The 23,915-nt window shown below is 38.7% G+C and overlaps 1 protein-coding gene across 9 annotated transcripts in view; it reads left to right on the plus strand.

Moving 5' to 3' along the window:
• The window catches only part of anks1b (ankyrin repeat and sterile alpha motif domain containing 1B), a 300,917-nt gene that overhangs the window by 267,342 nt on the left and 9,660 nt on the right, over positions 1-23,915 (plus strand). For 7 of the 9 annotated variants that reach the window (XM_066705625.1, XM_066705626.1, XM_066705632.1 and 4 more), the window contains 5 exons: positions 15,648-15,755; positions 19,596-19,784; positions 20,626-20,751; positions 21,824-21,895; positions 23,540-23,626. In XM_066705625.1, the coding sequence (XP_066561722.1) occupies positions 15,648-15,755; positions 19,596-19,784; positions 20,626-20,751; positions 21,824-21,895; positions 23,540-23,626 (582 nt within the window). The remainder of the gene's footprint in view (positions 1-15,647; positions 15,756-19,595; positions 19,785-20,625; positions 20,752-21,823; positions 21,896-23,539; positions 23,627-23,915) is intronic. The other 2 variants (XM_066705629.1, XM_066705627.1) reach the window with 2 other exon arrangements.

Below are 23,915 nucleotides of genomic sequence, written 5' to 3' on the forward strand. Positions count from 1 at the left end.
GGCTGTAATGATCAGATTTGCAACGCTATCAATAGGAAATGATCATGTAACCATAATCTACTGCAAAGACCTCACTTCTGTCCATAAGCAGTTAGCCTTGGATAATCAAATAAATGTCGCTCTGATGGGCTAATGCTTATTGTTGGTGTCTCGGTGAAGAAAAGGCATTCTTTGGCCAAGCAAATACAATCGGGTGGATTTTCTGCATGGACAGACACCGCTGCACCGGCCGCTCCTGGGAGCTCTGCTGGCTTTCATGAGGACGAATTTAGGTAATGCCCAGAGCTGTGAATGATTGGATTTCAAAGGAAACAGTCACCCCTAACACATCCTGAGCTCCACCTGTTTGGTCTAATCTCATAGTTTCAAATGCTCCCCATCTTTCCTGCGAGGTCTAGAATCCTGATTTGACAAATAAAAAGTCTTGCTTGTGCTTGTTTGTGTGTGAGTGCATGTATGTGCACATCAACCGTGTTTCCTACCCGCTTGTAAATCATAAACCAATATTTCTTGTAAATAATCCATACATAATAATAATAATAATAATAATAATAATAATAATAATAATAATATACAGAAATTATTTAATGTAGAAGATATTCAAAATTGTTTGTATTTTGCTCAATTTTCTTAAGTCTTTTGTGTTCATCAATATAACAGCATTTCATTTTAAAGCAGCATTACAGATGGCATGATTTGCTTGCTATACGAGAAATGCATGCATGAATGAATGAATGAATGAATAATACAAATGAATAAATAACCGACCAAAAAACACACAAAGAAATACATTTTGTACCAATCCCTGTAAAAAGGCTCCATCAGGTCATTCTTGAGATGTTCAGTCAATTAATATTTTTTTTTAAATATCTATAAGGAGAATAGCACTTTCCATTCCTGTCTGCAGCCCAGCTTGAACATTTCTTCAGCTGCTTCTATCAATCAGACCATTTGCAGAGACTGCAGTCAGTGGAAAATGCTCCAGTCCTAGACAAAGGCAGCCTTTGCAGGGATCGGAGAAAACTGCAGCAGTGTGGCAATAGAGGGGTTAAAATCATTGTGGGGCTGTGCTGCCTAAGGGGCAGGCTTTAGCACAGGCAGTGCACTTCAGTCACCTGTGCTGCGAGGGAGCATGCAAAAGCCTGTGTCTCGATGTGGCAGAATATCCATAGTAACGTGGATGCAGTGAGTGAGTGAGGGAGAGAGAGAGCTCAGAGACAAAGGCATGTACCACAGCCTGCACCGCCACTGACAGGATCATCGCAGCGCAGACGCTGATGCGGGGCTCGCTCGAGTATGAGCCTTTCACAAGCTGGGAGAGCGCAGCGTTTTAATTTCCAGAGCTGTCGTCACAGTCAAAACAATGGGAATCTGATTTCAATGTGACGCCTTTTTCTCCTCTGCAAGCCGGGGCTGTTTGCGTGACTCATCCGTGGGAAGAGAAAGGTGCTCGGGGAGGTGCAAGGTCTCAGCTGCAGATGTGCGCTCTTTCCCTGAGAAAAAAGAAGAAAAAAATCCCCACACCGAGAACCCCTTTCCCCCTAACTGAACTTCTTTGTGCGCCGGCTGCCGAGTGTAGGTGAGTCAGTTGTGATTAGTTTGAAATGCTGTCGCCTGACAGATTAGCACGGTGCATTGCCAATCAAACCTTGATGGAGTCTTGATGGAAGGCAAATGCATTTAGGAGGAGGAACCTCAACAAATGATCATCTGAAAATGTTTGTCCCAGTGATTTAATTGTGGTGATATATACATATTATTATCTTGTACTGTACCATTTAAATTCTGGTCAGAATGAATACCATCATATTACTGCAGTGCTGTCTGGACTATGTGGTGATATGTCCAATACTGTTGTATCAAGTGCAAAACCTTTTTTGTTTGATTTAGGATAATTTGCTATTAATTCTATTCAATGTGTTAACGTGTGTTGATCCTGTATTTCATGTTGCATAGGACAGAATATATATGGACCATGAACAGTCAATGCAGATTATTTAAATACATTGCATGAGAGGTGTATTAGTACAAATACAGGCATGTTCAAGGATGTTGAGTACATGTGATGCACTGTAAAATAATCCCACCCCACAATGCCGTAGTAGCACATGAAGTTAATATTTTAAGTTGCATTGCAAGAACATAAGCACCTGCCATTTGGAATAAATCCACAACAGATGTGAGGAAGTTTAGTTTGGTCTCAGTGCAGTATCTACTGCACAGCACATTAACCCTGTTCTGCCTGTGCATTTCCTTATAAGGCCGCTTTTTCTGCAACTAAAATATGGAAGAAACCGTAAATGATGGTGGTCTTGGAAACTCTATCATGAAATGTAGTCAAAATGTAAAGCCTGTTCTCCACTACAGCAGGGTACAGAATCAGCTTTAATTATAGTCTTTGCCCATCTGTATCAATTTTTGTTTTGTTTCTGCCCCAGGGGGCTTGATCAAGAAGTCATTTTCAGACAAGGGCAGCTCTCCTGATCTTTGTGCTGATGTGATGAGTGTTCTGTTAAAGATGAAGTGATTGTTTTCCCATACATTTTTAAAATCTTAACCACAACACCTGTTCAGTTGGATCATTAACCCCTGAAAAACACCTCCTACACTGTGGTGTCCTCTGAGACGTGCTCTGCTGACAGTGAGCCAATCATAGCAGCCCCAAGATCCATTTGATGTGTTTGCATAAATATATTTTCTCCGGGCTCTTGAATAATAAATGGGCTGTATGTATAGTGTGAATTATATAATGTGTGTATGCATATATATATATACAATTATGTATTACTATATAATATATATATATATATATATATGCATACACACACATATATACATATACATATACACTCACCTAAAGGATTATTAGGAACACCTGTTCAATTTCTCATTAATGCAATTATCTAACCAACCAATCACATGGCAGTTGCTTCAATGCATTTAGGGGTGTGGTCCGGGTCAAGACAATCTCCTGAACTCCAAACTGAATGTCTGAATGGGAAAGAAAGGTGATTTAAGCAATTTTGAGCGTGGCATGGTTGTTGGTGCCAGACGGGCCGGTCTGAGTATTTCACAATCTGCTCAGTTACTGGGATTTTCACGCACAACCATTTCTAGGGTTTACAAAGAATGGTGTGAAAAGGGAAAAACATCCAGTATGCGGCAGTCCTGTGGGGGCGAAAATGCCTTGTTGATGCTAGAGGTCAGAGGAGAATGGGCCGACTGATTCAAGCTGATAGAAGAGCAACTTTGACTGAAATAACCACTCGTTACAACCGAGGTATGCAGCAAAGCATTTGTGAAGCCACAACACGTACAACCTTGAGGCGGATGGGCTACAACAGCAGAAGACCCCACCGGGTACCACTCATCTCCACTACAAATAGGAAAAAGAGTCTACAATTTGCACAAGCTCACCAAAATTGGACAGTTGAGGACTGGAAAAATGTTGCCTGGTCTGATGAGTCTCCATTTCTGTTGAGACATTCAGATGGTAGAGTCAGAATTTGGCGTAAACAGAATGAGAACATGGATCCATCATGCCTTGTTACCACTGTGCAGGCTGGTGGTGGTGGTGTAATGGTGTGGGGGATGTTTTCTTGGCACACTTTAGGCCCCTTAGTGCCAATCGGGCATCGTTTAAATGCCACGGCCTACCTGAGCATTGTTTCTGACCATGTCCATCCCTTTATGACCACCATGTACCCATCCTCTGATGGCTACTTCCAGCAGGATAATGCACCATGTCACAAAGGTCGAATCATTTCAAATTGGTTTCTTGAACATGACAATGAGTTCACTGTACTAAACTGGCCCCCACAGTCACCAGATCTCAACCCAATAGAGCATCTTTGGGATGTGGTGGAACGCGAGCTTCGTGCCCTGGATGTGCATCCCACAAATCTCCATCAACTGCAAGATGCTATCCTATCAATATGGGCCAACATTTCTAAAGAATGCTTTCAGCACCTTGTTGAATCAATGCCACGTAGAATTAAGGCAGTTCTGAAGGCGAAAGGGGGTCAAACACAGTATTAGTATGGTGTTCCTAATAATCCTTTAGGTGAGTGTATATGTGTGTAATATATATATATATATAATATATATATATGTATATTTGAAAATATGCATTGTAGATATAGGCTACATATGTGTGTTTATAGATATGTATGTGTATATATATATATAGATAGATAGATATTCACAAATGCATACCCAAATAAATAAACATATATTCAAATATATATGTGTCTATGTATGCATTCACATACAATGGCGAGGTCAGTTACCTGTGTGTAACTCTAGTACACATTTGTTTTTTGTGTTTTATTCTGCATTTAATTCATTCTCAGGTTTTCATAGTACCTTATTCTAGTTATCAGGCTTTTTCCTCACACTGTGTCTCCTTATGACCTGTCAGAGTAGGAGCTTCACTGTTTAACAGCAGTACGTACTGGCTGCAGATGCGTTTGTGAATGATATATTAAACAGAGGCTCTAAACAGCCACATCCAATCCCTCGTTCCTTTCAGAATGGGCTTTTCTCTCTCTTCTCCAATACATGTCAGGTTTTAAATGAAGAGAGCTGGAGAAAGTTTATTGTTTGTTTTATCTGACTTTGTATGTTCGGATGTTGTGATTGAATGTTTGGGTGCTACGTATGAAATGTCAAGGTTTGACACATGAAAGAGAGAGACAAAGGGCTATTGATTTTTTTATTAAGGCATTTTTAAATGTCAGCTTTAGACAAGATTTTCTCATTGTAGCAAGAGCTGCAGTTGAGAGTTTAAAAACAGGCTCGTTTAATTGAGACCTGACATACAACAAGGAAAGGAGAACACTTGTTGGGTCTGTTTTAGCTTACTTTGCTGTTTGGAGCTGTTTGCTGTTTGGAAGCTTTTTGATGTCTGATTATCTGATGTCTTTGTACTAGTGACACTAGTTACGTGAAATTGACTTCTGTTTCATCGTTAACTTTCATCAAGTATATCCTCTGAACGAATTTTAGATTTGAGGAGTCAACTGGGACACGAATGACTGTTTTCACGACACCACTCCTATAAAGTGGTGGTGGTTATTACTATTCACGCTGCATATTATTTTAAGGATTATTCTGAGCACCTAATGGTTACAATGATAATTGAGATTATCTTTTTTTTTAAAGCCCCAAACAGAATAGGGTTGCAGAATTACTGACCCAGGAACAAGATTAGCTGATTCATTCTTAAGTTTGTTGTATTTCCTTTAACTTCAATCTAAAGCTATACTGCATTTTATGAATAGCAAATAGTTCCCTACATAGTTGCTAGGTAACAGAATAGTTCTCTTTTCACTCCAGTTGTCTGTGCATTACTTGCTGTTTAAAAATAGATTAGAAGGAAAAGGTTTTTGTCCCTGAACATGGAGAAACCCATTCTCATAATTGTGTTGCGTTTACAAGGTTACTATGAATTAAGAGAACTTCAGACACCTGGGACCTAGGATGGAGAATGTATTTACTTCACTGTGTCTGCTGTGTCAGGCATGTTATGGTTTAAGGGTATCTTTCCTTAACTAAAAAGTGTAGAAGTGTAGCCACATCCAAAATGTTTTATGAAGACAAACCAGGGTCACACAAATAAACATTTTAAATGAATCTGCAAATGATGACTTCCTTCTATTTTTAAGGGGGGAAGTTAGGATTATTATTGTTATTTGTTATTTGATACTGAAACACAAATTACTTCCACCAAAAAAAGCGGTTTTGAGCTCCAGCTCCAGCTTTTCTAACAAGAACTTAGTGTGGAAATAAACCCATACCCAAGCTAAATCTTACACCACCGGGAGTGCTATCCATTGAGCTGTTCTGTTGATAAAGTGAGATACTGTACATTGAGCGGTTGTCTTTTTAACAAACTTATCAAACATTTTTCCATGACAGTGAACTTCTAAAGGTAGTTTTTCTGCATAACAAAGAGTTTCCTTCCCTCTTGTTTCTCACCTCAACCACCACTGAAGACTCACAGCAGCACTGATTGTATGGCTGTATTTGTCTTCAGTTAATCCAGTAATTCCCAACCCTCAGGTTTCCTTCTTTTGCAGGGTCACAACACTAAAAAAATGAGGATGACTTGTTTTTTCCTGCTTAGAATTTCAAAGCATTACATTTGCATCATGTTTATAAAAAATAAAAGTCCCTGACATGTTCTTTCTGAGTACAAGCATGTCCCTGAGTTCTTTGAACACCTCTGGGGACAATTTTGAGAGAGTTCACACTCTTAATTAACTCAGAATCTGTGCCGATTCTTTCCTGTTTGGCTGAGACGCTGATGGTTCTGAATAGAAAAACCCATGGGGGTCGCCATTCCGTTTGTATTTAGAGCACGCATTGAGTTTGGAGAAGAAAAACATGCATTTGAGGAATGAGTTAAACCCCATGCTTCAGCTGGCACTACATAATCTTCTGAAGGGTCCTTGAGAAATCAATATTAGAGTTTTGTATGAGAAAATTAACGACAGAGTGAAGACAAAGCTGATTTTAAATACCCTCATTTGGTTTCCAGGGACACTAGCGTTATAGTCTGCTGTGCTCATTAGCAGTGTGTGTATGTCTGTTTTCTTGGTTTGTTTTTTCCCACTTTCATAGCATTACCCTCACTGCTAGATATATTTATTGGTGACCATGTCCACAGGATGGAATTTGCATGTACACTATAGTTAGCTCAGTAATGTCTACTACTATGCTTTCCCTATGGTATACATTAGTCCATGAACAAACCATGGATGGGTTGAGAATGAGTGGCAGCACTGGTCATTAGAAACCTATTTGATGTTTGGAGCTACAGCAGTGGTCTTGAGGATTGCTATTTTGGGTCTAAAATCTGAGGTGGATTTGCCATTGAAAAGCCCAGTTCCCTATTCCCTGCAATTTTGGACAGAGACTCTGCATGGGCTACTTCCTGTTAAATGCTCCCAGACAAATGTTTATCAAACGAGAGCTGTAGAGATTGCCAGAAGACACACAGTGAAGATGTTGAATTGAAAATAAACTATGGTGTATAGTCAACACAACAGCAGAGCCTCTGGGCACAGCAGAGCCAGAATAGGAATACATTTGCAAATAAGCAAATGGCTCCTTTTAAATCCAGCCACTTTTTTTGTACATGATTAACAGCAGATATTTCCTCTTGTGAACCAAACGTGAAAGTTTTCCCAGCTCTCCATAAAAAGAGAGCGCAGGGGAGAAGAATTCACACACCTGTAGTTATCTGTAGTTATGGGCTTTAAACTAGATGTGAAATGCCAGTTAAGGTCAGATTGCAGTTATGGTTAAGACCGCAATGCAGTCGACTTTCAAGTGGTCTAAGAAGAAGAAGAAGAAGAAAGAAACATATCCAATTGTGAGTGGATAAAATTACAAACCAAACCAGATCTTTTTTTTTAATTACTGAATTCATAGAAAGGCACATGTGTCAAACATACTGCCTGTATATTTATTTATATTTTTTCCCTTTGTTATTTTCCCATCAAGTTTCCATATCAGTACCCAATCTCATCATTAAAATGTGGTTCTAGTGAATAAGAAAGCATTCCCTCACTGATTTTCAACATATGTGTCAGTCTCCAGTGTGAGGTTATGATTTGAAACTGGATTTCTCGGCAATACTTCGTTGCAGACTCAGACGACCTTTGAGATTGTTAAGGAGCATTCTGCATGTTCTGCAATCCCCCCTGAGCAATCTCAAACCCAGTGCACAGGGAAGCATGAAATAGCGTCCATTTGTTTCAGTCAGCCCTTTTAATTAATATTTTTTTTTGTTCTTGTCTTTATGCCTTTATCCCAATACAGAACACACACCCCTTTTTATTTATGTATTTATTTTTAACAGCAGCTGACAACATTAAAACATGGTGCTCAACAACACAAGAGGCCTTGCAAAGTATAGTTGCATGGTATGGAAATGGATGCAACATGTCAACAGAACTAAAAGATAAACAAACTAAGGATGAAGATATAGCTTCCGTGCCATGGTATAAAGACTGAGCCTATTCTCATTGTCTAATACAGAGCACAGCAAGTTCTTAAGAGCACAAACCAAATTCTAAAACCAATTCCAGACAGGAAGTTACTGCAATAGAACCAAAATGTGACCTGCGCACTCATCTCATATGGTCATGATGTTTTATACAGTATATATAGTTTCTTTGAAAGGAATGTGTCCTTTGGCCCTATTTCTGGGGTCTTTGTTTTGTTTTAGTTTTTTGGACACATGGCCATTGTGAGAGGGAAAATGGGTAATGCAGTACTCTACTCTACCGCATAATTCACAATCTAAGAGGGCCTTGAAATGCTTCTCCTGGCCAGTGGTAGTGGGGAACATTCTTCTGTCTGTTTGTTTTTGTCAGTACAGAAAATGACATCGATGATGACTTTGTGTTTATTGTGCCACACTGCCTCCCCCCCCACGGAGACTTCTCTGTTTTATTCCTTTCTGGTAATGGCTTGGGGAGCACGCTGCTGGAGGTGGGAGTCCAGCAGTGTGGCCCAGGACTGCCTGTGTGATGATTAATGTCATTTCAACCTGGAGCCTTTCTTTTTGAGTCACCATGCCCAGATCAGGTTGCCAGAGGAAGGGGATTTAAGCATGCTGTATACAGAGCACGTGTAATGTTGCATAAGTCTTATTAGGACTTCAATAACATAGGGCAGATTTATTCAGCATATTTCTGAGCCCTTCAACTTTCCAACATTTCTCTGCTTCACTGTGCATTGTAGAGATTTGCATTTAAATTAAATTATTCCTATTTTATACTGACTGCAGGCAGAATGTAGTCAAAAATGTGTGTATATACATATACTTTCTTTAGTTTATTTACTCTGGTTATGTATTATTTTTCGATTGATTTTGATCACTCACTCAAATATTAATGTTGCATTGTCTTGCATTAAGCGTTATTAAAAAGCACTGTGACATTAAATCTAGGTTAATTACAGCACACAAGTCTAAAGGCCATTGCACACTGGATTCAATACGTCATTTGTTCTCCATCATCTGAAAAGTTCTCCATCAAGGACATTGCACATTGGATTCGTTAAAACCACACCAGGTACACAAAAAACAGTAATGCACAAAACTACATCTCACCATATGACACAAAAGCAGAAAAATAAAAGTATCTATTTGAAAGTGCTTTTTTAAATATAAATAATGTAAGTCACATTTGTGTTGTTTATCTGTGCTTAACCATTTTCTAGGAGAAACTGAGCTAAATCAATAGGTACCATTCCTGCCAAGCCCCTCTGTAATAGCTTGCCATATATTTTCTTATTCATTGTAGTCTTTGTTTCCTTTGTTGTATATTTATTTGTGGTTAGACACAGATGATTAAGCTTTTCCAGAGGACACAAATAACCTGCATTAATCCACATCTTCCTGTCATTTTCATTGGTCAATGTAAATTTTAACGCACATAAAATTGGATCGAATTGAACTTGTTTCGATTCCAAAATTGACGCATCACTATCGTATTACGGAGAGTTATGGACTCAGAGTGCAAGGTGAAATAGGGATGCACACTCTCGTTTTTTCTCTCTTCACACCCGTAAAAAAATTGGCTGCATCATCAGATCCAGTGTGCAAAGGCCTATAGTTTAGGCTACAGTTAAAATAAACCTCTGGGGGTGTATTTAGAATGGTTTTCACCTGAGCTACAGCCCACTGAGCTCCTGACCAGCTAATGAAAAGTGCCAGATAAACAGAATTGAACATAAGAACATAAGAAAGTTTGCAAACGAGAGGAGGGTATTCGACCCATCGTGCTCGTTTGGTGTCCATTAATAACTAAGTGATCCAAGGATCCTATCCAGTCAATTTTTTAATTTTCCCAAATTTTCAGCTTCAACCACATTGCTGGGGAGTTTGTTCCAGATTGTGACAACTCTCTGTGTGAAGAAGCATCTCCTGTTTTCCGTTTTGAATTGGTAGCAGTGTTTAACAAAAGGGAGCTCACAAGGTAATCCTGCTTAAAAACAACTGGACACTATAGCAGTAATGTAGCACTGAAGGTAGGTTCTCAAACGTCTGGAAGCATAAAGCATGTTTCATGGTTAGTGGAATGAACGTTCAATTAGGAAATGTAGAACTTTGATTTTAATGTTTTTGGGCCCCCTTGAATAAACCATGACAAGCTTCATTTGTATAAAATAATATTTAAAAAAAAGCAAAAAAAAAAAAAACATTGATCAAACCTGCAAATCTGCTTCACAACAGATTCCGGTGTCTTTAGTGCTGATGCAGAACACTGTGATGTCGTTTATGCTGGATGCAGTGTACAAATCCCACATTCACCCTGATCGGCTTGCATATTGAATCTGTACATTGTGTCGGCCGCATAAATGCAACACTCAGAAACTTTATATAGATGAGCTTACCAATTATTTTCTAAAGGGTGAGCCAAGCCTCCGTAATCTTAGCTTCTTCGTGTCCTGTTTAATCCTATATCTTCAATAAATGATTTCCTGTTTTTGCAGGTCTGGCTTTTAGACCAGACCTGTTGTGTGTTGATTAAACAGACAAGCTGAGGAAAACTGCAACATGACCTACATTGTTATTTAGTCATCTCCGCAGTGACCTGCAATTTTGCCAGAGGTGTAGCAAGAGCTCCTAAAGGGAGACGTTGACAGTGAGCATACTTACAGACTGTCTGCCAAGTGCCAATGACAGTGGGCTGGAAATCAATCCTGTCTGCAAAAAAATGTAATATACATTTTGAGAAATGAAAAGTGGCAAGATTGCACATATATAATTAAAGGATCTTTTGGTTAGGTGTTTAGCTGCTTCTTAGCGTGTTTTGAGCTGCTATGAAAGCAGTAATTTATCCTCAGATTATTATTATAGATAGCTTTCTTTTTTCCCTCATCTCACTCTGCTTCTGAATAACGCATCTCCATTGTGAGCAGATAACACTACATCAGTCGATTCCCTTTGAGTGATGTGGAGAGGGAAAGAAATGAGAGAGAGAGAGAGAGACAAGCAATGGAGGAATGCACTTGGCTGATATCAAGGCAGTTACTGAACAAGCCTTTTGGAGGTGGGAATTTTGGCTGCAGGAAAATCTGCTTGCCAGAGAACCTTTTTATTTTTCTTCCATTCTTTCTTTCTTTTTTTATTTTCCTTTCACACTGTTGATAAGATCAAAATGGATGTTAAAGGATTGACAAGTAGAAATTATCACCACAGAAATCCCAGGAACAAAATGGTCAGTCCAATCTTGGCTGAAAATGCCCTTGTCTAATTATCAGTTATTATAGCAGCAGTGTAGCTGTAAATTAGCAGGAACAGGGCAATAGGAAAGAACAGCAGCACCTCCAGATATATTGTGAGTCATTTTCCACTCTCTAACATCTTTACAGAAAATGTGTCTGTTCTTCAACAGAAGGCAATAGGATTGTTAGTGAGTTTCTTCCATCACCTTGCATTTGTTATAATTTCACTTTCAGTACCAAAAAACAAGCTTTTTCTGATATAATGTTGTCATATAAGCAGTCCTGCTGGGGGCAGGGGGGCAGGGGGGCGGGAGTGCTTCAGCTTGCATTTTACACAAATTTTTATAAACATGGTGATTGCATCTGAGAAAGTATCAGAACAAAATCAACACTTATTGCTGTTTATAGAGGTTTTGTTTTGTCATTGGGGATTGGATTTCCTGATTAAATTAATAAAACATGAAATCCTTATTGCATCTGATTCACAAAAACAACCATGGCACATACACACGACCCTGGCTACAGTTCAATTTTGGCATTTGGCTGTATTCAGCTGAAGCTTTTTCAGATGACGTACTCATCTTTTCTTGCTACGACGTTGGTCTTGATAAGAACCCTTCTCCACCCACTCTGCCCCCTGTCGATGTACCATTTGATGTCAAATAGTTGATGCAATAGTTATAAAATTACAAAATCTAAAAAGCAAGATATTGAATTTGGTCCCAAGGCTTGCGCTAATTAAGTCAGATGTCTGATCCAAAAAAAAACTTCCCTGTGACAGTCTGGCCACCTGTCTGGAGGGTATTGTGAATGAAAATAGTGGGCCAAAGGGACAGCGCTCACGGCTCATTCCCAACTCTCAATCACAAATCACAGGGATGATAAGAGCTCAGGCACAGCTCTGACGGTAGTCAAGTGCTGGAGGGGAGAGTCAGTGAGTGGAAACAGTTGTTCTTGCTTACAGAAGACCTGGCTGCTTAAGGACATTATTCTAATGAGGGTGAAGTAATAACATTTTAGCACATTCAGAATTGCCTTTTTCCCCCTCTATTTGTTATGTTAATGTAACCACTAAAACAAACTCTAATTGGGGCAGAAGTATGTAATAGCATATATATCACATTCACCTGACCGCACAATCTTACCAAACAGTCTTAAATATATATATATATGTATACGTGTGTGTGTGTGTGTGTGTATATATATATGAGACTTAACCTGTGGTTTCTGCCAGTTAATCTCAACCTCTTCAGCCAATGACGACAATGTCGTTGTTACTCAGGGTCATTTAGGAATGGCTCCCATTTTCACTCGGTTACCATTAAGTACAATAACCCCATTTCCTTCTTCAAACAGGGAACCAGTTACTTTCAGTTCATTCTCTGTTGCCCCGTTCCGAATCACTTCCTTGTCTTCCTGGGAATAAGCTCCATCATACACACCATATGAGATGCAAATGTAGGGCTTTTTTCCCTCAGCTGTTTGCATTTTTTCCGTGTGTGTGTGTGTATATATATATATAATTTTTTTTTTTTTTTTTTTTTTTTTGTCGAGTTCAGTGACATATTTGGGGCATGTCTTGACTTATCCTGAAGTTTCACTGAATTTGCATAAGGTATTTAATCTAGGTCATCTCATTGTGATCTCATTGATGTAAGCCTGGTATTGGTTACATTAGATCACATGTGAGTTATCTGGCATTTGATTGGATAGTTGAAAACAATTCGAACCTTCTGGCCGTCTCCTTGGAGGTTCTCCATTGCATGCTCTGAAGAATAAAACTGTCGTCTCTCGCTGGTGCACCCAGAGCATTTTTTTGCGTACACAGGATTGCGTATTAGCTTAATCTGTTTTTCAAATTAACAGATGCCTTCGTGTAATTGGCAAGCAGGCCTCCGAGATGAGGAAAATGATTAGTACTTCAATGGCATGAAGATGGAAATTGCCCTGTGTCCCAGCGCGAGCTTACTGTGTACAGAGCCAGTCCCCTGCGAATAATTCAACTCACAGGGAAGCAAAAGATGGAGTAGATTGCTCTGTAAGGGACTCTGATATAAATCTCCCTGTTTTTGTGTGTGTTTTTTAGGGGGGGTTGCTATTATATTATATTCTAATCTTATCTCTGGTTTTGATTTGAGTAGCAATTTCACCAGGGACCCTGATGTCCTCTGCCCCTGATCTGTTTTTTTTACTGCTGGTGTTAGTAATGCCAGACAGTGCTGGTTCATAGCCCTTGCTGTCACTCCCTCATTGTGTGTAAGTGTTCATTCTCTATATCTAGATTTTCAATTTCTTTTTTGTTTGCTGACAAATCCAGGACATGGGGAGAATGTAGCTCCATCCTTTGTTGAAATGTGAGGGCAGATAACATGACCGACAGACCTAATGCCCTGGGTGTACCTTGATGTTCGGTTTGGATTTCAGTGTCCTTAAAAAGCATTGGCTGGTACCGGCTATCTTATGAAAATGTGCAAATGTATTAAAGTAAGAATGTTTCCCTAACCTACATTTCTAAAATAATATAAAGATCCCTGAGGGTGAACATGTTTCTCAATCAGCATTTTATGCAAGTCGCTACTTATATTTTATCAACAGCAGTCTAATACTGTGTTTTTGTTACTTGTGTTTAATTATATTGACACCCCCCTCCTTAACTAAACCACAATGCAACTGCCATGGCGTGTTGCATTACAGTAGAAACCCATTTACAACTGTGGCTGAAAGGGTATATTGCTGTTCTGGTTTATATCGAAAATAAATCTCTGTATGCAGAGAGAAGCTGGTGTTCGGTTTATGTAACCTCCACAAAGCTTGTCTTTTCATCTTTTCCAAGCTGGAAAGTCAGTGCGCTGCAACACTGCTGCTTCGACAGGAAAGGTAGATTCAATCTCAGAAGTGTTAATTTTTTGTGTGACGCATGACATACTGCATTGGCATTTCAGGATAGTGTGCAATTCAACCCAGCCTGAGAGAACTGCAGGGATTGGTGTGGCTATTATTTATATTTGATCAATAAATGAAAATAGTGGGTCTAATTTTTTAATACACTTTTTATTTTTGGTCCATTCATTTGATCTAAGTATAAAAGGCAGATTTAGTGCATATTTCCTCTCTTTGTCATTAACCACCGTAATCCATCGAGATTAAAGACATGTTTACTGACAAGATGAAGATGGATCCAAGCTGCTTAACAAACTGGACAGGATTTATTTCCCTCCTTGGTTTAGATGTGTTGTTTCCAAGACTCTGTGGGAAATAGTACATGAACAGAACAGTGTGATATGAATTGTATGTTATCTCTTTCATTCATAAAGTAGATAAAATCTCTTATCCTCAAGATTAACATATTTAATTGCTTGGTTCGAGCCTGTGCTCAATAAAAGTTGAGCACAAGTCTGTATTATGTTTCTTCCCTCCAGTGCACACAATAAAGGTCCCCCAAGCCTGGTAAATGAAGATGTGTGGTTCAGTCTGAATAGCTGCTTGAGTCCTCTGTGGCTCATTTAAATTGGTTAGATAGGCAATGGATGTGCCTCCCAACTTTTTGATTGGGTTCACAGTTTTCTTGAGAGCATGCAGGCAGTTCCCCCTGTTTTCGCTGGCAATAAAATGTCGATCAACTAGTGCACGCCCCAGGTGGGATTATATTAGTGACAGTAAGTGACTTAATATGGGGAGGTGGGAAAGCACTGTCTTTGCCAAAGAGTCTTAGGCTGTGATCAAGCAGAGGAGTGTGACATGCCAACGTGGTGTATTGTCATTGGTATTAGAGCTTATTAGACACCAGGCTGAAGCCGTCTGTGGGTTGCATTTGATGTTCTTCGGGGATGCTGTCTATACCAAAATCTCTGCAAGCCTCCCAGCAGCCTGATGTCCTTCTGTGCTTCAACATGGAGAAGTGATGTGGCTTGTCTGAACGTTTGTGTGAGAAGGAGAATTACAAAAAAAAAAAAAACGGGGGATTATGTTAATTGTCAAATGAACATTATTGCAGAACCGGATAAGTGTGATGCACAGCAGGCAAAAATGCAAACAGCTCAGCATTGGAGGGGGCCAGGGAAGTAGGTATAAAAGCACACAGGCATTCCTATACAGCACCACACTGCTGGAAATAAAGTAGAGGAGGGCTGAACCAGTTGCCTGTAACTTCACACCAGCTGTAGTCTGTTTTAGAGGCCAGATGCACTTCAGGTCCATGTCCTTCAAACTGTCTATTTATGTGTAATTGTGTTCATGTTTATTTCTCTGTATGCTCAATCTACTTTCTGTATTCAGTGTTAATGTAGCAGAATATGACCTTTGCTTGTCTTCTAATATGTGGGTGTAGAAGGTGGAGGGTTTTGCCATCAGAATATGTGGGGCAGATTTTTAAAGCTGTCTTTTCATTCCGTTAATATTTGCAGGTGCTGAAGATTAGCTTTCTGGGACACAGGAAACGCATTTTGGCATCTTTGGGAGACCGGCTACACGAAGACCCACCCCAGAAACCCCCGAGATCCATCACTTTAAGAGTAAGTCCATTTTCTGAAGCCTGCAATACAATAACTTTATTAAAGAGTCAATGTCAAATAAGTCATGTGAATTTATATATATTTATAATTTCACTGAATAAGATATATCTTTAAAACTATGCAACACATGCTTAGATGCATGGGATCCTAATGCACTACATTTTGCAACCCATTCATGGTTTTCAGTTAATGTCCCATAATTCCTATAATTCCCATAATGCTATTCCTGGACTAGAAGTGGCATCATTATGCTTGTTGGCTGAATCATTATAAATTATAACAACACATTTTATAGACACTTGGCCATACTCAGAAATACTTGACCACCGTGTTACGTGTACATCTGTGTAATCCTATCTAAAAGACAGCATAGTACTTTTTGTAATTTAATTTGTATGCGTTTCATATTCTGTCTCCGAAAAAAAAGAAAGCGAGAGAATGCATCTCATCAGCTCTTATGTATTTACACTCTCTGATGTAAACCCCAGATTTAGATTGCAGTGAATGTCTGATAATGTATTGTAACTAGGAGATTGCTAAATTAATAGAAATCCCCCCAGCTGGCTAGAGTACATTGGCAGTGATAATTACACTTTCTACAAATTCCTTCCATTCCTGTCTCAGCAGGAGCTGTAATCAGCTGCTTAAAGCTAAAGCAGCCAAAGCTCGCTTCAGCCCATATCTGGGAAATCGGAACACATTTCCTGTAGATCCTTCTCCGGCTTATATCTGCTATGGCTATAAACAGTATTCTCCCACTGTATGGCAAGTCTGCACATTACAGTGATCTACATCTATAGCTATAGATCAGTGCATCTCAAGTACAGATGTTTCAGCAGTAAAATTGGCTTTTAAATCCAGATGTTTTGCATTTCATAGTTGTTAGTTGTTACAATGGCTTTTGCAATATTGCAGGGACTGTTTGTTTGCGTGTTAGTCAATTGTGTTTGTGGCCACAGCTGTGGAGAACCAGCTGGGAAATTAATGTGACATTAACTCCTAACATGATGCCTTTATACTGTTTCAATTCTAGCCCTTAAGCTAAGTAAGTATACAGCTTTAGGTTGATGGTTCAGACTCAGTTTAAAGATAGGTTCATGACGATATAGAGAAAGGTAGTTGATTCTTATATTGTATTTAGGTTATTTTAGAATAATATTGTGATGAGTTCAGGCTAAAGTTGAGCTTTGTCTGAATGAATACAAGATTCCAAAACCATGGGGAAATGTATGGAATCTGTTCATTATTTGTAGTACACATATATTTTATATTGAAAAGTTGAAAAAATTAAGTCAGTATCAGTCAATTCTGAAAACAACCTTCGTAGCCCATCCAGCAACAGAGAGTGCGAACTCTTTGAGATTTATCAAGTCCGATTTAATCAAGAGCTTTCTACCAAACTGTAATTTTTATTAAACCAGATTGAGAAGGATTTTACTAAGGATTTAACGTCTATGCAGTCTCTGATCGTTTTGTTGTCCTCTTCTTGAAAAATAGAAATAAAAACAAAGGAAAGGGGATGTGTGTTCATAAATCTGCTTTGTTAAACCACCTCAATCAACTATATATAGTTACTGAAAATCCTAAAATAAAACAACCCTTGTGATGTATAGTTTTAATAATGCGCTTGCACAGAGTGAGAGTGAGTGAGCGAGCGAGCAAGGTCTTTTACTTGAGTAAGACTGTTGGAAGCCCTCAACAGCAGACACATTTTCACAACCCACTCTGACACCAGTTCACAATGCATTTAGTATACAGTTTCCAAACTAGACTGCTCAAGGTTTCATATTAATATTCCCTGCTGTGTGTGAAACAGAGGTTTCATACATTTGTTTAATATGTATCTTCATTCTGATTTCTTTGGTATTTAAGATTTCACTGGGAATTTTAACATTCACAGATGTCCTAATTGAAAAGATGTCATTAACAAATACTGAAGAGAACTGAAAGCTGTTTAATCATGTTATTTTAATATTATTATTCTATTTGTAGATTTCAGAGAACTGCCTCTGATCATTTCCCACCATTTTGTCATTTTAATTGGCTTAAATCTTGATGCAAATTGCCCACTGCTCTTGTGATCAATCACGCTTTCAATGGCAAGATCAATGTCCAACAAACAACACAATCCTCTTGGATTCTAGTTAATGGGTTTATTTTTATTTTCCTCTGGAACTTTGATATCACCTTAAATAATTAAACTTATTAAAATGTCACTGAGTCTAAATGTACACTCAAGAAATAGGAACTTCAAAAGTCTGACAAATCGTAGTGAAAACGTTAAAGATTGATTGATGGCATTGATCTCATAGTGGCAGTTTACACACCTTCCCCTGGTTCAGTTGGCTGCAATATTTACCAATAAGGTTTATGTTTTCTCTAGGCTGACTCAAAGCTCAACATACCCCCCTCTGACTAGATATGATAAATAGGTGCATTTTACCTCAACCATAATTATTCAGATAAATATACCTCCGAATCACATTGGTATATATACAACTCTAAAGACTTGAAACTATAGAAACAAGAAAAACAGCCACAGGCGCTGCAGCAGAGTGTCTGATAGCAGGTGTGCTCAGAATCGACTGCTGGTATGCCTTGGCTCGGCGCAGTAATACAGGATCTTAAGGAAGACCTCGGGGCCTCTGTGTGGTATTTGTATTCAGGGAAGAGGATTTCATAGCCAGCATAGGGGGAGGGATGGCGTATTGGGGACTGCAGCAAAATGTGCAGAAACACAGATGGGGAAAAATGAAAAGAGAAACATCAGATCCAGTTCTATTTCCCTTTCTGTTTGATGCGTATAATGCATTAGACTCATTAATTCAATGTTGTTGTTTTTTGTAAGTATTCCTTTACCGTTTTCAGTATAATTGACATGCACAGAAGGTAGTCTGACTCTTTAGAAGCAGCAATCCTTTTAATTACAGATGGTTCCTTCATCGTGGAGTTGTAGGCCCCCAGTATGTCAGAGAAGCTAGGTATGGCAAGAGGGGATTGTTTATATATATATATATATATATATATAGGCCTAATATATTAATCAGATCCATCTCTGCTTGTTCGGAGAGATCGCAATGCATACCTTTGTTTTAACCGAATCGTATGCATTTCTTCATTTTCCCAGTTTTGAGCAGATGACCTGTATTAGAGCTGTAAAATGTGTTAATGTAATGCTGGTAAGAAGTGGTCCTCTCCCTACTGGGGAATACAGGACACTTGTTCCCAAGGGGAAGTGTTTTTGTGGTCTAAGTGTTGCTCCTGGCTGTTGCTGTTGTAGACACCCATATTTATTCAGATTCCTGGATGGAATGACATTGGAATGGAATTACAAATTAGTGTAATGTGAAACGGTAGAGCTTTTCCGATGCTGGCGGTGATTGATTTTTACATTAAGCCACTAGGGCCACGGCTCAGGACATAATGGGATTTGTATCTACAGGATGCAAAAGCAAATGTGTTGTTGATTCAACACTTGCCAAGAAATTAATACAGGTTTTTGTTTGTGTGGAAAGCCATCTCCAATGTTTTCCCAACCACTAAAATAGAGCAATTACATGTTTTTAAACTCTACCCCTACGGAGACCCTTTGCGATCCCACATTGATTTGATTTTAGGTTATCTTTTCGTCAATAATGACACAGATGCCTGGCAGAGTTCAGAACATTTTGCCGACTTAAAACAGAGCACTCGTGTTCTCCTGCAGTCATGTCACCAATTGGTTTCGACAAGCACGTTCTCGGTGTTAAACTGGGTTGTGCTCGGACTGTGAAGCCATTTGGATCCTGCTTTGATCGAGGGGTGACATTGAGACGTTTCTTCACTCATTCCTCTCTGTAGGAACCAAGTGGAAACCACACTCCTCCCCAGCTCTCACCGTCTCTCAGCCAAAGCACGTATACTACCGGTGGTTCACTGGACATCCCTCATATTATCATGCAGGCGGATGCGAGAAGACGACGGAATGAAAACTACTTTGATGATGTTCCAAGGTCGAAGCTGGAGAGACAGATGGCCCAAGTCAGTATGGTCAGTATCCCGTTCTCTTACTACTTTATGTATGTATGTATTTATTTATTAATTTATTTCCCTTGTCATTTAGTGTGAAAGCACAGATATTTCCGTTGTAAATATTTATGACGTTTTTTCTTTTTCTTGTTCATCCCAGAGTGAGATGTTTTATACACTTTAGTAGTTATACATCTTTACTCGATGAAATTAGTCATTCCCTGGAAAACAAGTTAAACCCATTGTCTATGCTTCAGTAAAACTACAGCTATTCAATGAAATGTAAGAGGAACAGCTTTGACATTTGGGATATAGTGATTTGTCTTTTTCCGAAGGAGTGCACACAGGAAAGATTTAAGACATTGTAAGTCTGCAGCAATACACATGTATTTCAATATGTTTGAATATATATATATAGACTGAGATGGATTCAGAGTCTGGCCTGCATGAGCCAAGCTGTACAATAACTTGTAATAATTATTCTTTACATCACCGCTCTCAGTTTTTTCTCTCTTCCTTCTCGAGCTCTGCTGCAGTCAGTAATTGGAATCCGGTGCATTAAATGTATTTAATAGAGCAACACTTGCAACATTAAAAAGCACCTGCTGTCCATTACCATTAGCTTGTGTATTAATATCAGACAATGCTGTCTGCCCTCCCATCCTGTGCTGTGTGGACTTTCTATTCAGTTTCCTCCTGGTCCCTGCTGTTAAGGGGGTAAGAGGGTTTCTGAGTTACAAAAGGCAAAACGATTGCAAATCCTGACCATATCCTTTACAGTTTTCTTCCTGAGAAATAAATCAGTGTACTGTAATCGATCACCTTGTTTGTGAACTCACAAGTGCAATACCTCTGATTTCAGCAAGGAGAGTGGTGTGAGCCAATCACATTGAGACCTCCCAATGAAGCAACGTCATCCACCCCAGTCCAGTACTGGCAGCACCACCCCGAGAAGCTCATTTTCCAGTCTTGCGATTATGAAGCATACGTAAGTACCGCATGCTCTTCAGTGACAATGTCCAGTGACCAGTGAGATGAGACCACCAGTGAGACCACCAGAGCCAAAGCCAAGTCAAAGCACAGCAGACATAAGTACTGTACTGCACATAAAAAAAAAGTGATTTCAGTGTGCTAATGGCCTTTATTTAAATACTCCTCTTTAGTCCCTTTATATTTGTTCTGCTTTATTGTGATTTTGCCAGGGATGGGACGGCATCACAATGTACATTTTTACAGTTGATATGTTAAGATCCTCTGCAGATCAAAGGGGGAAGGGGGAAGAAAATCAATTCAAAATCTGTGTTCTCGGCTCTCCAGTGTGAAGCTTGAATAATTTAACTGGATAGCTGTGTGAAGCAGATTGGTTGTACAGATGAAGAGTGCAGATAAGTATAGAATCTCACATGTAAAGGAAGGGGGGTTTGTGGTGAATCTAATTGGAAAACAGTGTGCTTTTAATTTACTGACAACTGCTGCACTATACAGTGTCGTGGTAGGAAGGGTAAGTGGGCGAGGATTCGAAACCAAAACCATCTGTGTGGTCCCCTGCAAGGCTGTGTCCATAAGGTTTTCAGCTAGGTGTCTTGAGATGGTCTTGCCCCATGGCAGGAGCTGAGGATTGTTTTTTTTAATTGTTTTTTCAGTTTGTACCTCTAACAGTATATGTAGAGTGTTGTAGTTCCCGTACATTGCTCTGTCATTTCTGATATTATGATATCCTAGCATCGTTAACTGAGATGAGTTTGATAAATATGAATGTTATGTATTTTTTATACAGAGTCCTGGTTGGGTCATCATGGTTAATTGGGTCACAACATTGTGTAGTGTGTAACACCATTGCTTGTTGAACTGACAACACTACTGAGTACTTTTTTTTTTTTTTTTACTGTCAAATCTACGTTGATTTGGTCATATTTAGGATTTTTAATTTGTCTGTATACTGCGGTGCTGTCATTTGTTTGTGATCATTACCAAGAAGAAAAGTACTGAAGTAAGAACAGTACTGAAGTACTATTAAAAACACATTAAAATCTGGCCTTTTGTTTTCTTTTCATGTTCAGTACTTAGGGTCAATGTTGGTCAAAGAATTGAGAGGAACAGAGTCCACACAGGATGCCTGCGCAAAAATGAGGGTAAGATTCACATTTCCAAAATCCCTGTTGTTTTTAATAGAACATCTCTGCGTGTTCGCAACAAGGACATACGTACTGGGTCACCGCGTTTTAGCATCTAATGGAGGGTAATCAAAAATTCCCTTCTTTCTAAGTGACCTGTTGCCAGTACAGAGGCAGACTATTCAAATATGAGATTGGTGGGAGGGGAAAGTCTGTAATGGACTTGTCCTTAAAGAAACCTTCTATATTAATTCTGTGTCAGAAACCTTTCACAGAGAATATGTGATGCCTTAAACAGCATATTCAGAAATCTCCGGGACACGAAGGGCACAACCAAAGGAATATTATAAAAGCCACCCACACAACTCAGTGTTGTGTTTGTGTGTGTGTGTGTGTGTGTTTGTGTGTATCTATCTAATATAGATATAGCCTGGATAAATCTGAGAGAAATATGACATTTAATGATCTCTTCTGACTAGTCGTGTCTATTGTTACTTATTCTTATTATCATTACTAGTAGTAATTACAATATAATGAGTATTATAAGTTTAATCATTTAATTATTTTCTAATGCACTTCACATTGAAACAAATATAAACCATTACAAAAATGCATTTGAGCCTGTGAAATATGACATGTCAAAGATATATTTCCATCACGCTATTATGTATTCTGCTTTCTTCTGTTTGTTTAGTCAGCATCATGCTGGAAGGCTGAATGTCTGAATATATTATGCATCTGTGAAAAGTGCCGCATTCCCCATTCTTTGTGTACAAGTGAAATATGCATTACATTTCTCCAATGTTTCGGTCCATGTCAGAAATTCTGCTGCCTTTGTCAGATTTCTTTCCACCATTTGAAACTTGGTGAAGTGTCTGACAGGTATCTAGCAGAATAAAACATGCTGAGGCAAACAAAACTGTCTTAATAAGGGGGGGACAAATAAGTCCTTAAATAGTTCTGGGAATACATTCAGTGCCATAGCTAGAGATTTATTAAAACTCAATCATATATTATTACTTCTCTGTGAATACAAACATCAACATATTAACACAGACAATCCTGTAATATAATCTGTCAAATATCATCTGATCATGGAAATTATTATTATTATTATTATTATTATGTATTTATTTATTTATTAGCAGACACATATTCCAATTTACATGTTACAGTGCAATTCAAACCATAATGCATTTTACAAATTCCAGTTTACACAATATACAATATATGAGGTCTTACATCCTGGACTGTAAAAGCTGAGTGCAGACAAGATGTTAGGTCACAGTCAAGTGTCAAGGGAAAGGGAGCAAAGGGGAAATCAAAATAACAATACGAGTACTAGTAACGCAAGGCAAGTAGTATGATAAAACACTGTAAAGTGCTATCTTACAGGAGAATTATGTGACGTATGACTCAGTGGAACAGATTTCTTTGTGGATAACTTTTTATATTACAAATATATGTGTGATTGCAATCATGACAATAGTTTGAGATATTTTTGAATCTATTATTATAATTTTTTTAACACACTAATGTAACCATGGATGCCACAATATGCTGACAGGATTTGTTGTGCAACTGTGTTGATAATTAAATCACGCCTGAAAATGTTTTAGTTCGTAGTTTTCTGATCTAATTTTTTCTGTTCTGTTTTCCAAGAAGTCTACGGAACAAATGAAGAAAGTTCCTACCATAGTTCTTTCAGTTTCGTACAAAGGAGTAAAGTTCATTGATGCTTCGAATAAGGCAAGTTTCGTCAGGGCAAAAAATATGTAGTACACTTCGATTGTTCAGTGGGGGGTTTTCAATAAGTGCGATACTTCATTTCCCTGCTATGCCCATATTTCTGAAACACCAGCAAGGAAAATTACGGACACCAAAAAATAATATGTCGGGAACCACAATTACACTGCGTATGATATTTTACAATTGATCACAAATGTATCAGAACAGTTTAGTGCACAAATGTGGAGTAAGGTTTACAAATAAGGATTTTCTGCTTAGATGAAGTGCCCATACATCCAGTTCAACCCTA

This window comes from Amia ocellicauda, chromosome 5 (assembly GCF_036373705.1).
Source record: "Amia ocellicauda isolate fAmiCal2 chromosome 5, fAmiCal2.hap1, whole genome shotgun sequence".
NCBI classification, from domain to species: domain Eukaryota; kingdom Metazoa; phylum Chordata; class Actinopteri; order Amiiformes; family Amiidae; genus Amia; species Amia ocellicauda.